General features: G+C 46.9%; 1 protein-coding gene across 1 annotated transcript in view; it reads right to left on the bottom strand.

Moving 5' to 3' along the window:
* The window catches only part of FKBP9 (FKBP prolyl isomerase 9), a 50,750-nt gene extending 44,126 nt beyond the window's left edge, over positions 1 to 6,624 (bottom strand). Inside the window, exon 1 of the mRNA XM_060020689.1 lies at positions 6,261 to 6,624. Coding sequence (XP_059876672.1) covers positions 6,261 to 6,493 — 233 coding nt within the window. The 5' untranslated portion in view covers positions 6,494 to 6,624. The remainder of the gene's footprint in view (positions 1 to 6,260) is intronic.
* Positions 6,625 to 12,384: the final 5,760 nt, after the last annotated feature.

The raw sequence follows: 12,384 nt of genomic DNA, 5'->3' as shown, positions 1-12,384 counted from the left end.
TATAGTTACTTGCAATGACCCACAAATGAAAATTAAAAGCAATGCCATTAAGGCAGCGGTTAAGAATCCGCCTGCCAATGCAGGGGACATGGGTTCGATCCCTGGTCTGGGAAGATCTCCCATGCCGCAGAGCAACTAAGCCTGTGCGCCACAACTACTGAAGCCCGCTCTCTAGAGCCCACGAGCCACAACTACCAAGCCCACGTGCCACAAGTACTGAAGCCCATGCGCCTAGAGCCCATGCTCCACAACAAGAGAAGCCACCGCAAATGAGAAGCCCGCGCGCCACAACCAAAAGTAGCCCCCGCTCGCCGCAACTAGAGAAAGCCTGCGCACAGCAATGAAAATCAAACGCAGCCAAAAATAAATAAATAAAAATCAATCAGTAAATAAATATTTTTTTAAAAAAGCAGTGCCATTAAGTCTTCAAAGGGGGCATCATGTTGGCCTGCCAATAAAAGAAGAACTTTTCCTAAAGTTAGCAGAACTGCACTGGGAAGCTTCTCTTTCTTTACATGGCTTTTCCGTAGAAAGTCTTACCATGCAGATCAACAATTTAAATGCTTCCCACCTAAGTGAGCAAGTCCTGACCTGAGTCTCTCTGCCGCCACTTAACCCTTCCAGTCCACCCTGACACTGTCCGAGGTACTGCCCAGCCCACCGGCTCTCTGAGATCCAGTCCTGCAGAAGGGATGAGCCATAATGCCCTTTCACTTAACACATGATTTAACACCCACGTGGTGGGGGGGGGGGGCCGGGAACCTGACGCAAATGGGACCAATCAAATGGGAGAGATCCTGGGAATGTGGAATTGAGACAGATTCCAGTGAGTCAGCGTTACTGGACCCAAGAGGTCACGTATGTGGCATGGAAAGCCTGCTGGAGCTCTCTTTCAGAGAAGGGGAAAATGCGGCCCCTCTGCAATCCCTCAGAGAGATCCAGAAAGTCACTTCCATTCACGATTCTGGATCCTCAGGAGGAATTGGAGATTCTTCCAATAAATTCCCTTCCTTTCTTCTTAAGCCAGCTGTAATGGGTTTCTGGGCCCTCCCCATCCCCTGGCTTGAGGGTAGGGATTTTTTTGAATACACTGTTTTTTTTAGAGCAGTTTTGAGTTCACAAAAAAATGGAACAGAAGATACAGAGATTTCCCATACACCCCTTAATGCCACCCACACACACAGCCTCCTCCATTATCAGCAGAGTGCATCACCAGAGGGGTACATTTGTTAGAATCAATGAATCTACACTGACACGTCATTATCACCAAAAGTCCATAGTTTACATCAGGGTTCACTCTTTTGTTTTTTTTAAGTTTATTTTTAAAGGTTTTTTTTTTAAGTTTATTTATTTTGGGCACACGGCATGTGGGACCTTAGTTCCCCAACCGGGAATCAAACCCGCACCCCCTGCATTGGAAGCGTGGAGTCTTAACCACTGGACCGCAGGGAAGTCCCCCATCAGGGTTCACTCTTGGTGATGTACATTCTATGGGTTTGGACAAAGGTAAAATAACATGTACCCACCATCAGAGTATCATACAAAATAGTTTTACCTGAGGGCAGGGATTTTTGTCTGTTTTATCTCTGCTACATCCCAACAACTAGAATAGTAGGTTTTCAATAAATACTTGTTGAATGAATGAATGAATATGTAAAATGAAGTTGACCTCTGTTACGAGTCTATGATTCTTTTAGAGCAATGGTTCTCAAAATGTGGTCCTAGACCACAGCATCAGCATCACCTGAGAACTTGTTAGATATACAAATTCTCAGGCCCCATCCCAGGCCTACCTAATCAGGAGCTGTGTATAATAAGCTTCAGGTGATTCTGATGCATGTACAGTTCGAACACCACTGGGTCTGAGCATTTACAACTCTATATACCCAACAGGGCATGTAGTGGTCACGCAGTAATATTTATTGAATGTATAGACCTTAAAGGCCTGCAGACAGGCCTGAGACTGTGAATGAACTGACCAAGATGCTGGTTTTGCCTGCTAAAGATAACAGGAACATGTTAAACTTCAGTCCCTTACTACTAGGAATGCTATGGAACTCCTCAAAAGCTGAATCAAGAGTGGTGGACAAGGAGTTTCCAAGGACTAGAGAGTGAGAGCAGGAGCCCCCCCCACAGAAACCAGAAACCACAGAAACCAGGCGGGAAGCTGCTGTCTTCTCCTTAGATCTGTAGCAGCAGCCACAGAGCATATTAACGAGCCCACGGAGGCTCCGAAATAAAATGAAACCACGTCCAAGCCAGTGACCAAGGGCCGAAGGGCTGGGCCTCCTGGCAACTGCAAATGCCCATAAGCTGAAAAGATACCAACTGCCCCCAAGCGCCAGGCACAGACGCAGGAAGAATGATCTGTGGAAAGAAAGGCCCTTTGTGGTTTATGACCATGGTCAGAGCGACAGCTATCATTTTCTTCTGGGCAAAACCTCCGGATCAACAGCCAAAGCCCAGAGCATGCGGATTTCTCCTTCCCCAAGCTCTTTGTGCAGGAATAGCAAAGTAACACCCTAATACTTCATACATTCCCAAAGGAATAGAGGCCCTAGAAGGAAACTCATTTTAATGAATCACCTACTGTGTACCCTGCTCCCACCATTCCACCGTCCACACTGCAGCCAAAGGGACCTTTGTAAAATGCAAATCTGATCCCTCACGCCCCTGATTAACTCTTCAATGGCTTCCCATTGTCCCTTGAAAAGACCAAACTCCATAGCCAGGCAGAGGAGAGCTCTCAAAAGCTGGCCCTGGGCTTCTCTGGTGGCGCAGTGGTTGGGAGTCCGCCTGCCGATGCAGGGGAGGCGGGTACGTGCCCCGGTCCGGGAAGATCCCACTTGCCGCGGAGCGGCTGGGCCCGTGAGCCATGGCCGCGGAGCCTGCGCGTCCCGGGCCTGTGCTCCCGAGAGGCCGCAACAGTGAGAGGCCCGCGTACCGCAAAAAAATAAAAAATTTTTAAAAATTTAAAAAAAGAATAAAATAAGCTGGCCCTGTCTTTCTCTCTGGCCTCCCTTCACCTCCTCTTTTAACCCCCTCTGTCACACCTCTACTCCCACTCCAAGCTCAGGCTTTTTTTTTTTTTTTTTGTGGTACGCGGGCCTCTCACTGTTGTGGCCTCTCCCGTTGCAGAGCACAGGCTCCGGACGCGCAGGCTCAGCGGCATGGCTCACGGGCCCAGCCGCTCCGCGGCATGTGGGATCTTCCCGGACCGGGGCACAAACCCGTGTCCCCTGCATCGGCAGGCAGACTCTCAACCACTGCACCACCAGGGAAGCCCAAGCTCAAGCTATTTTGAACAGCTTTCACATGCCCTCACTTCCAGACCTCTGCATATGCTCTTCTCTCTACCAGTCACACCCTTTCTTCCGACCCCTACTCCCCAGCGCTCACCCCTCAGCTCCTCCTGGTAAATTTTAATCTTCCTCAGGCTTTATTCCTGCTATCCCAGAGCTCCATCTTGACCACCCCTCCCCCAGCCCCCAACCCCTCCACACACACACACACACACACACACACACACACACACACACACACCCCATATAGTTAAGCCTTCTGGGTGCTTCCAAAGCTCCTTGCCGTTCTTCCATCATATACGTGGTGGACTACAGATCATAAACTTTAGACTCTGGCACTAGACTGCTTAGATTCAAAGCCCCACTCCACCACTTAGTAGTTAAGTAGTTAAACTACTTAGTCGTTTACTCCACCTTGGGTAAATTACTTGAATTCTCTGAGCCTCAGTTTCTTCGTTCGTAATGAGATACCTCCCTCACTGTACTGTGAGGTTAAAAGAATTCATTTCAGTTCCTGTATGTAAAGGCACATGGTAAGAACTATGTGTGAACTCTATGTGAGAGACAGAAGTGTGTGCTCTTATTCTTTCTGTACTTATCACACTATATAATTGTCTGGACTATAAGCAAAAGGACAGGGAGGGGATACCATCTTCAGAGGCAGACACTGCATACACATTTGCTGAATGGATGGTAGCTCCTCTGTTTTCTTTCCACTGTCCCACACTGCCTCACAGTGGCTGCCATCCTAGAGGGTAGAAAGTATTAGACAATTTGTTCCAATGGGAATTATTAACATCAGCACAAGGAGGAAATTCTTACCTATTTTCTAATTAATGAAGCAAATTTAAAAAGATACACAAATGGCCAATAAACTCATGAAAAGATGTTCAGCATCTTTAGCCATTAGGGAAACATGAATCAAAACCGCAAGGACGTGACTTCCCTGGTGGCGCACTGGTTGGGAATCTGCCTGCCAGTGCAGGGGACGTGAGTTCAATCCCTGGTCCGAGAAGATCCCACATGCCACGGGGCAACTAAGCCCACGTGCCACAACTACTGAGTCTGCACTCTAGAGCCCGTGAGCCACAACTACTGAGCCCACATGCCACAACTACTGAAGCCCACACACCTAGAGCCCATGCTTCGCAACAAGAGAAGCCACCGCAATGAGAAGCCTGCACACCACAACGAAGAGTAGCCCCCACTTGCCGCAACTAGAGAAAGCCTGTGCACAGCAATGAAGACCCAATGCAGCCAAAAATAAATAAATAATACTTTTTAAAAAAATGAAGTGAAAACACACATCCACAGAAAACCCTGTACATGAATGTTCATAACATCATTATTCATAATAACCAAAAAGTGTAAACAACTCAAATGTCCACCAACTAATGAATAAACAAAGTACGGTATGGAATATTATACAGCCATAAAAAGGAATGAAGTACTGATACATGCTACAACACGATGAACCTTGAAAACATTATGCTACATGAAAGAAGCCAGACATAAAGGCTGCAAACTGCATGATTCCATAAAGAGACAGAAAGTAGATTAGTGGTTACTTAGAGCTGGAGGGGAAGTGACTGACTGTTAATGGATCCAGCATTTCTTTTTTGGAACAATGAAAATGTTCTGGAATTAGAGACTTGTGATGATTGCACAACTCTGTGAATATACTAAAAAATAATGAATTGTATGCTTTAAATGGGTGAATTGTATGGAATGTGAATTATATCTCAATAAAGCTGTTCTTTTTTTTAAAAAAAAAAAGAAGCAACTGAAACAATAGTGAGAATGACTATTTCTCAGCACTTGCTATGTGCCATGTGGCATATTAACCAGATTTTTTATATTGACTCCTTGTCTGGAATTTCAAAAAAGGCAAGAGAGGCTAAGAGTACTTTTTAAAAGATACCTTCAGGAATGAGCCTAGCCCAGCCTCGAACACAAAACAGATGCTCAACAAACATTTCTCTTTACTTAGTCTGGTGTTTCACTTAAGAGATTATAGGGCACAGACCTAGGATTATAACAAAGTCTTGGGAAGGAGAGCAGCCTGGAGCTGGAGGCGAAGAGGCCTTGTCAACCCTAAAGCTAAACTGAAGAGAAGTTGGGAGAGGTGTTGTGATCTTGGGGCAGAGTTTAGGGCTGAAATTGTGGACACGGTGCACGGCCCCGTGTCAAAGCTGAGTGACTTGCTCTGGATTACCTCTTGCCCAGGGAGTTTTTGGTAAGGCAGTAAAGGAAGGGCAGTAGTTAACAGGCACAATCCTGGACTTGGATTGTCTGGGTTTCAAAATGATTCCGCTTAAACAAGCTTCTTAGCCTCAATGGCCTTAAGTTCCCTCACTGGCAAAATGAGGGTAATGATAGTTCCTACCTCAGAGAATTAAGAATTAAATGAGTTCGTTATATGGAAGGCACTTAGAACTACCCTGGCACACTGTAATAGCCCCATATATGTTAGCGGCTGCTATCATCACCTTCGTCAATATCATCATTATCACCTTCGAGAGGCATGTCTGACTAGACACTCAAGGGCCTTGCCCGAAGGAACAGTAACACATTTGCTCTTGGTGTCTGCTCGCGGGCTGACGACTTTACACCCATTTCGCCTGTGTTCATGCGCAGGGTGGGGAGGGAGGGCGTGATCTGTCCCGACCCAGCTGCTGCGCAAGGTCCTATCAAGATTCCCGCTGACCAGGGAAGCAAAAGGGCCGGGAAACTCGCGGCACCCCACCCCCACCCCCACCCCCAGCCCCCAGCCCTCAGCACTCCAGGCTGAAGGGATGAAGGGTCTGGGAAGCTTTGGGGTGGGAAGAGGGAGAGGGAGGAGCGCGGGGCGGAGCTGGGGGAGGTCCGTCGGGAGGGAAAGGCCTGTCCGGAGACAGGGAAGCTGGGAGAGCGGGCGCTGCAGCCTCGGAGGTCGGGCCGGCACGCCGTGCGAGGTACCTGGAGTCGAACTTCTGGCCGTCTGGGAACATTCCCACGTAGTGGTAGCGCACGAAGTCGCCGCTGCGCACGGTGCGGGGACACTCGTCGGGCACGAAGCGCCGCTCGATCTGCAGCTCCGTGTCGGAGCCCAGCCCCAGGCCCGCCACGGGCGCCGCCTGCCCGGTCACCCAGAGCAGCAGCAGGAGCAGCGGCGGCGGCGGGGGCCGCCAACCCCGGGCCCTGATCGCCATCGCGGGCAGCGAGGAAAGGGGATCGCGGCGCGGAGCTGGAGAGGCGCGCTGAGCTCGGGCGGCGCGAGTCGGGCCTGGGCGTGCGGCGGCGTTTGCAAACGTGGAAAAGACTCCCAGCCCTCCCCGGGCAGCAGCAACCACCCCCTCTCTCCCGCCCCCCGCCCCCAGGCCACATCCGAGGGAGGGGAGGAGCCGCGGCCGTGCGCCAGGACCCGCCTGCTGCGCCCTGAGACGCCTGGGCCCGCAGGGTCCGGTGGGCTGGCCCGCCCGGGGAAGAGGCGGGCCTTCTTTGGCTGGCGAGTTCAAAGGGGACCCGTCCCCGAGGGAGAAACCGTGAACTCCTCGGGACTGGGCTTCGGCCCAAAGTTGGGAGGGAAAATCTGTTACTACCCAGGCAAATCCGCTGGTGTCTGCCTGTCGCTAGAGACTCTCCGGATTTAGTGCCACCAGAGGCTTCTACGTGGCCGCGGATCCAATTACCCCTTGCTGCTTTGGGGAGGGAGGAAAACTTTTTTTTTTTTTAATTAGTTTCAAGGCTGGATTCTACGTTGAAAATGACTGAAACCGTCTTCAAGATTTTTTTCCAAGACTTTTTTTTAATACTCAGAGAAAGGGGGAGACATGAATTGTGAGACTCCCCTGACAGTTGTCCAGAGGAAAGTTTTAAGTGGCTACCAGTGAGTGCTACTTAATAGCAAACATCCCACGTGGTCCCACCCGCATGACTAAGCCGGTTAAGACCCCACATTAGAGACTCAGATGCTGCGGGAAATTCATTAGAGTAGTTTAATGCATTCTTAGCTTAGAATTGGTTGTTCTCATTTATTGAAACTTTGGAATAGTGAAAGCAAATCACCAAAGGTTTCTCAACTCGTTTTGGAAGCAAACAATACCAATACCAAAACCTGGCAAAGGTAGCAAGAGAGAGAGAGAATGTGGGCGCCAACCTAATTTATAAATAGAAATGCAAAAATGTTAATAAATTGTGACTAAATTGAATCCAACAACTTATTAAAGAAAAGAACATAATTATGCGGACTATTTAGGTGACCTGCAAATTGTCTGTGTCCTCTAAGATGAAGATAAAACGTACTAATTTAAAAAAATGATAATTATTAGATTATAGATTTTATTAGATGCAGGATCTAATGAGAAACTACACATAGCACTAAAGAAATGTTCATTATTCCTAATAGAGCTTATTCTATTGAAATAGAAAACCTATTAATACAATTCATCCTAACACTGGTTATTTATAGGTGCTTGAATTTGGGGTGATCATTTTCTTCCTTCTATGTACTTTTCAGTAGTTCTTTATGGTTTTTAATAACAATGTCAGGTTTTAAACAGAAACAAACAAACAAAAAAGTCAACCTGGTTCCAGTCAGGAATCTTCCACTCCCTTACTGTGACTGTGGGCAACGCATGCCACCTTCTGGGCCTCGGTTTCTTCATCTGTAAAATGAAGTGGTTGATTTCTAAGACTTCTTCCAATTCTAAAATCCTATGATCCTGTGAGAGAGAAGACATTCTAGAATGGAAAAGAAGACAGATGTAGGAAGAAACAGGCCAGGTAGTGACCGCCACTTCCATTTTGCCTTGTAGTGCTTCCAAGTGGTTTGATTTCTTGTCATTCCTTTTATTTTATTTATTTATTTATTGGCCACGCTGAACAGCCAGGGATTGAACTCAGGCCCACGGCAGTGAAAGCACTCAGTTCTAACCACTGGACCACCAGGGAATTCCCTTGTTATTTCTTTTAAAATGTTAATTATCTGATCAAATAGTATGTGTGCTCTATAATGCCTCTCTAAATCCTAACAGACATTCTTTGAATTGGATTTCTGTAGCAATTTACCAAAGAGAAAATTTACCTCTTGGCATTACTGACATTATCATAAGAACTAATTAAAATCAAGCTGAGATTTTAAAATAAGGATTTCCATTAAACTTCTGGGGGTGACTTTGTGAGGACTTGTCAAGTCTAAAAACTGTAAATCCAGTCAAGAAGAGTCAACAGTAGACTAAAAGCTTAGAAAGGTAAAGATGGGGGGAAGAGGTGAGCAGGTGAGAGACAGGAACCAGAAATAAGGGAAAGGTACTGGAATTTTTTTAAAGGAGCAGGGAGAGAAGTGAGAGAGAAAGCAAGAAGGGAAACATAGAAGAGGAGAATCAGTGAGAGAGAGCCAGAGAGCCAAGGAACAAGAGAATGTGACATAGTCAGAGGCGAGGACATAATAGAAACATCCAAAAGGTCTGAGGCCAGGATGGAGGCGTGGAACAACATGGAGAAGGAAAGCGAAGGAGGATCTGAAACAGGATCGGTCTGAATGAACGTCAGAGAACTAGGTTCTTTCTATTCACCTCTATACAGGAAGTTAGTGGAAAAATTACAAACATAGTCCGTCAAGTAAAGCAGGGCACTAAAGAAAGAATTCCAGTTTTCATTGAGCCTGAAATAAAGGAGGACTCATGCATGAATCAGATCTTCCAAGAGCAGTAAACCCTGGAGGCTAAGCTTTGTAAGCTATTAACTTCAGCTTGGCACACACGGAGTTGGGGATAAAGAAAAGGCCAGTATTAAGAAAAACATCCCCCCCACCCCCCCACCCCCCCACCCCCCGCCAAATTCATCTGAGTTGACCTGAGGCAAAAGTGAAGTAGGAGAAATGTTTCCAGCAGTGTGTTCTCTCCCTCCCCAAGAGTTTCCAAGAAGTTCTCCCACCTTCAGTATTTGACAACACACCTGGAGTCACCATGTGGTTTGATGAAAAACCCTGGACTAGAAATCAGACCACCCTGGTTGTAGGGCCACTCATGCCCCTACTCTCTGAAACTCAATTTCCTTATTTGTAAGATGTCTTGCCTACCTCCATAGAGTTTCTAGGAGGATCAAGGGAAGCAATTTATGAGGGATGGAAATCTGCAAAGTACTGTGTAAATGTAAGGAATCACATTTATCTATGAGTGAGAGAAGACCCAACTCAAAAATCACTTAACCCATAGAGATGTATACTATCTCTCAGAAGAGAAAGTCTGGATGGGAAGCAGCTGCAGGTGTGGTTAATAAAGTGTCTCTAGAACAGCCTCAAGGGCTCAGGTGTCTTCTCCTGTCCTCCTCAGGGGGTTCACTGCTCCCCCTCATGATTCCAACATGGCTCCCCCAGATCCAGCTACCACATGCAGGGAAGCGCCACCCTGAGGCACAAAAGGGATCTTCTATCTTTCCAAGTATCCTTTATTAAGAGCAAGCATTTCCAGAAAGCCTCCCTCCTACAGACCTCCCCTCATGTCTCATTGACTGAAACTATCCCATGCCCATTGCTAACTTATCAGTGGAAGAGAAATAGGATCACTACGATTGGTTTAAGACTAATCAAGATTCATCTCCAGAGAGCAAGGAGAGCCTCCTCTGAAGTAGATGGCTCCCTAAGCTTCCTGAACAAAACCAGAGTGCTGTGAGCAAGGAAGCGAAGGAGGAATGGCAATTGGTTTGTCAACCAACAGGTTTTGTCAATTACGTTAGATGTCTCCCCTTTTCCCTCCAAGCATCAAGTAAGGCACATTGTCTGCAATTTTCCCTCTAATCCTACTGGTTACTAAATAGAATACCAGTTTAAATTATTAGAAATAATAATACGGGACTTCTCAAATGTTTCCACTGTGCTGCAGAGAGCTGTGGACATGGACCCTTGGGAGCTTAGTGACTACTTGACCAGAATTCTTTGAAGTCTGGTGTTTAGCAGGGGGGAAGCGGGGGAGACAGATTCTGCAGTCTACCCTCTAATCTAGCCATGATTCATTAGTATGTAATAGAGTGTGATCTTTCCCTTTTACTCATTTTTTTCCTTCCTCCATCTTCCCAGTGGGGAAAAGGTCATTGGTAAATTAAGAACTAGTTTAAAAAAACACCTTGTGAGCAAAACAATGGCATCAAAGCTATGCTGCAAAAGCTGGTCAAGATAAGCAGGATCGGCCTTCCCTGGTGGCGCAGTGGTTAAGAATCCACCGGCCAATGCAGGGGACACGGGTTCGAGCCCTGGTCCAGGAAGATCCCACATGCCGCGGAGCAACTAAGCCCCTGCGCCACAAATACTGAGCCTGTGCTCTAGAGCCTGTGAGCTACAACTACTGAGCCTGTGAGTCACAACTACTGAAGCCCGCGCGCCTAGAGCCCGAGCTCTGCAACAAGAGAAGCCACCACAATGAGAAGCCTGCATACCACAAAGAAGAGTAGCCCCTGCTCACCGCAACTAGAGAAAGCCCGCGTGCAGCAACAAAGACCCAACATAGCCAAAAATAAAGAAATTAAATTAATTAATTAAAAAAATACATATAAGCAGGAGAAAAATCTAGTCATTTGGGGGAATTCCCTGGTGGTCCAGTGGTTAGGACTCCATGCTTCTACTGCAGGGGGCCTGGGTTCCATCCCTGGTCAGGCGGTTGAGGAGGGGGGAAGAAGAAGAAAATCTAGTCTTTTAAAAATTGTTTCATTCAGAAAGGCTTCAAACCTATCCAGTAACACAGAGTCAGGGCTAGCTGCAGCCACCCCTCTACAATTAGGCCAACACCAAGGCCCTCTGGCTGGCCTTGAGAGTGAATCTGCTATCTTAGGATGAAGCAGAGGGGCAGAAAAGACTGAAGCAGAGGATCGAACACGGAGGGAGGACAAAGAAGGCATCTCTCACTCACCTGGGCTAGGCACCTGGGTAGAAAGTGAAGGGTGACTCCATGTGTATTCACAGTTGGGTAATAATCATTTTACTCTTTCTTTCTGGAAAGGAGCTGTACCTGCACACCCCTCCAGATGCTATAGGCATAAAGAAAGGGTGATGGGTAAGAAGAATGATTCAGAATCATAACCACCAGAGAAAGAATTCCTGTTTGTCTAACTGCTTACTAGATGTCACTACATTGAGTTTATCACAATCAGAAAATGCGGCTGAATTTGAAAGATGGCCCTGGGTCATAAAGAATCTGACTCCATTTTTTTATGTTGACCACTGTCACCCTTCAAGCCCAGCCTCCACTTTCCGCTTCCTCCCCACCTGTGGACAAGCTGATAAGAAAGCCTACACACTCCTTCCCTTGGCACCAGAGGAAAGTTCAAACCCCACAAAGCCTTGGCCTGTGTGCAGGAGTATTCACCCAGGTTCTACCTCCTAAACATCATAAAACTCAGGGTCACTCACCTTTCCTTTGCTGAAGCTATTTTTGAACTGTCTTAGGTGCCTGACCTGCTCTCCCAGAAAGCCTCAATATGTGAATAATAAATTTCTCCCTACCCTCTCGGTGCATATGTGGCATCATCAGTCTTGACAGCAAACCGATTTGGGGTGGAGGAGGGTCCAGCATACTTCTGTGGAGTGACCACAACACCTTGCATATCATCCTGGATCGGTGACCAGGAAACTTCTCAATCTGGTGCCAAAATACATAAAGAACCCAAGCTCACATAAACAGGTGGATATAGCAGCAAAAGAATTTTCACTAAACAAATATTGTATGTTAATTCATATATGTGGAATCTAGAAAAATGGTACAGATGAACCTATTTGCAGGGCAGGAATAGAAAGGCAGACGTAGAGAACAGACGTGTGGACACGGGGGGAAGGGGAGGGTGGGATGAACTGGGAGATTAGATTTGACATAAATATACTACCATGTTTAAAATAGATAGCTAGTGGGAAACTGCTGTATAGCAGAGAGCTCAGCTCGGTGCTCTGTCATGGCCTAGTTGGGTGGGATGGGGAGGGGAGGGAGGTCCAAGAGGGAGGGGATGTGTGTATCCGTATGGTTGATTCACTTCGCTGTGCAGCAGAAACTAACACAATATTGTAAAGCAATTATACTCCAATAAAAAAAAGAATTTTCCCTGCTTTATAAGCTCT

This window comes from Delphinus delphis, chromosome 9, assembly GCF_949987515.2.
Source record: "Delphinus delphis chromosome 9, mDelDel1.2, whole genome shotgun sequence".
Classification (NCBI taxonomy): Eukaryota; Metazoa; Chordata; class Mammalia; order Artiodactyla; family Delphinidae; genus Delphinus; species Delphinus delphis.
This window is presented reverse-complemented; position numbering and strand designations above follow the sequence as displayed.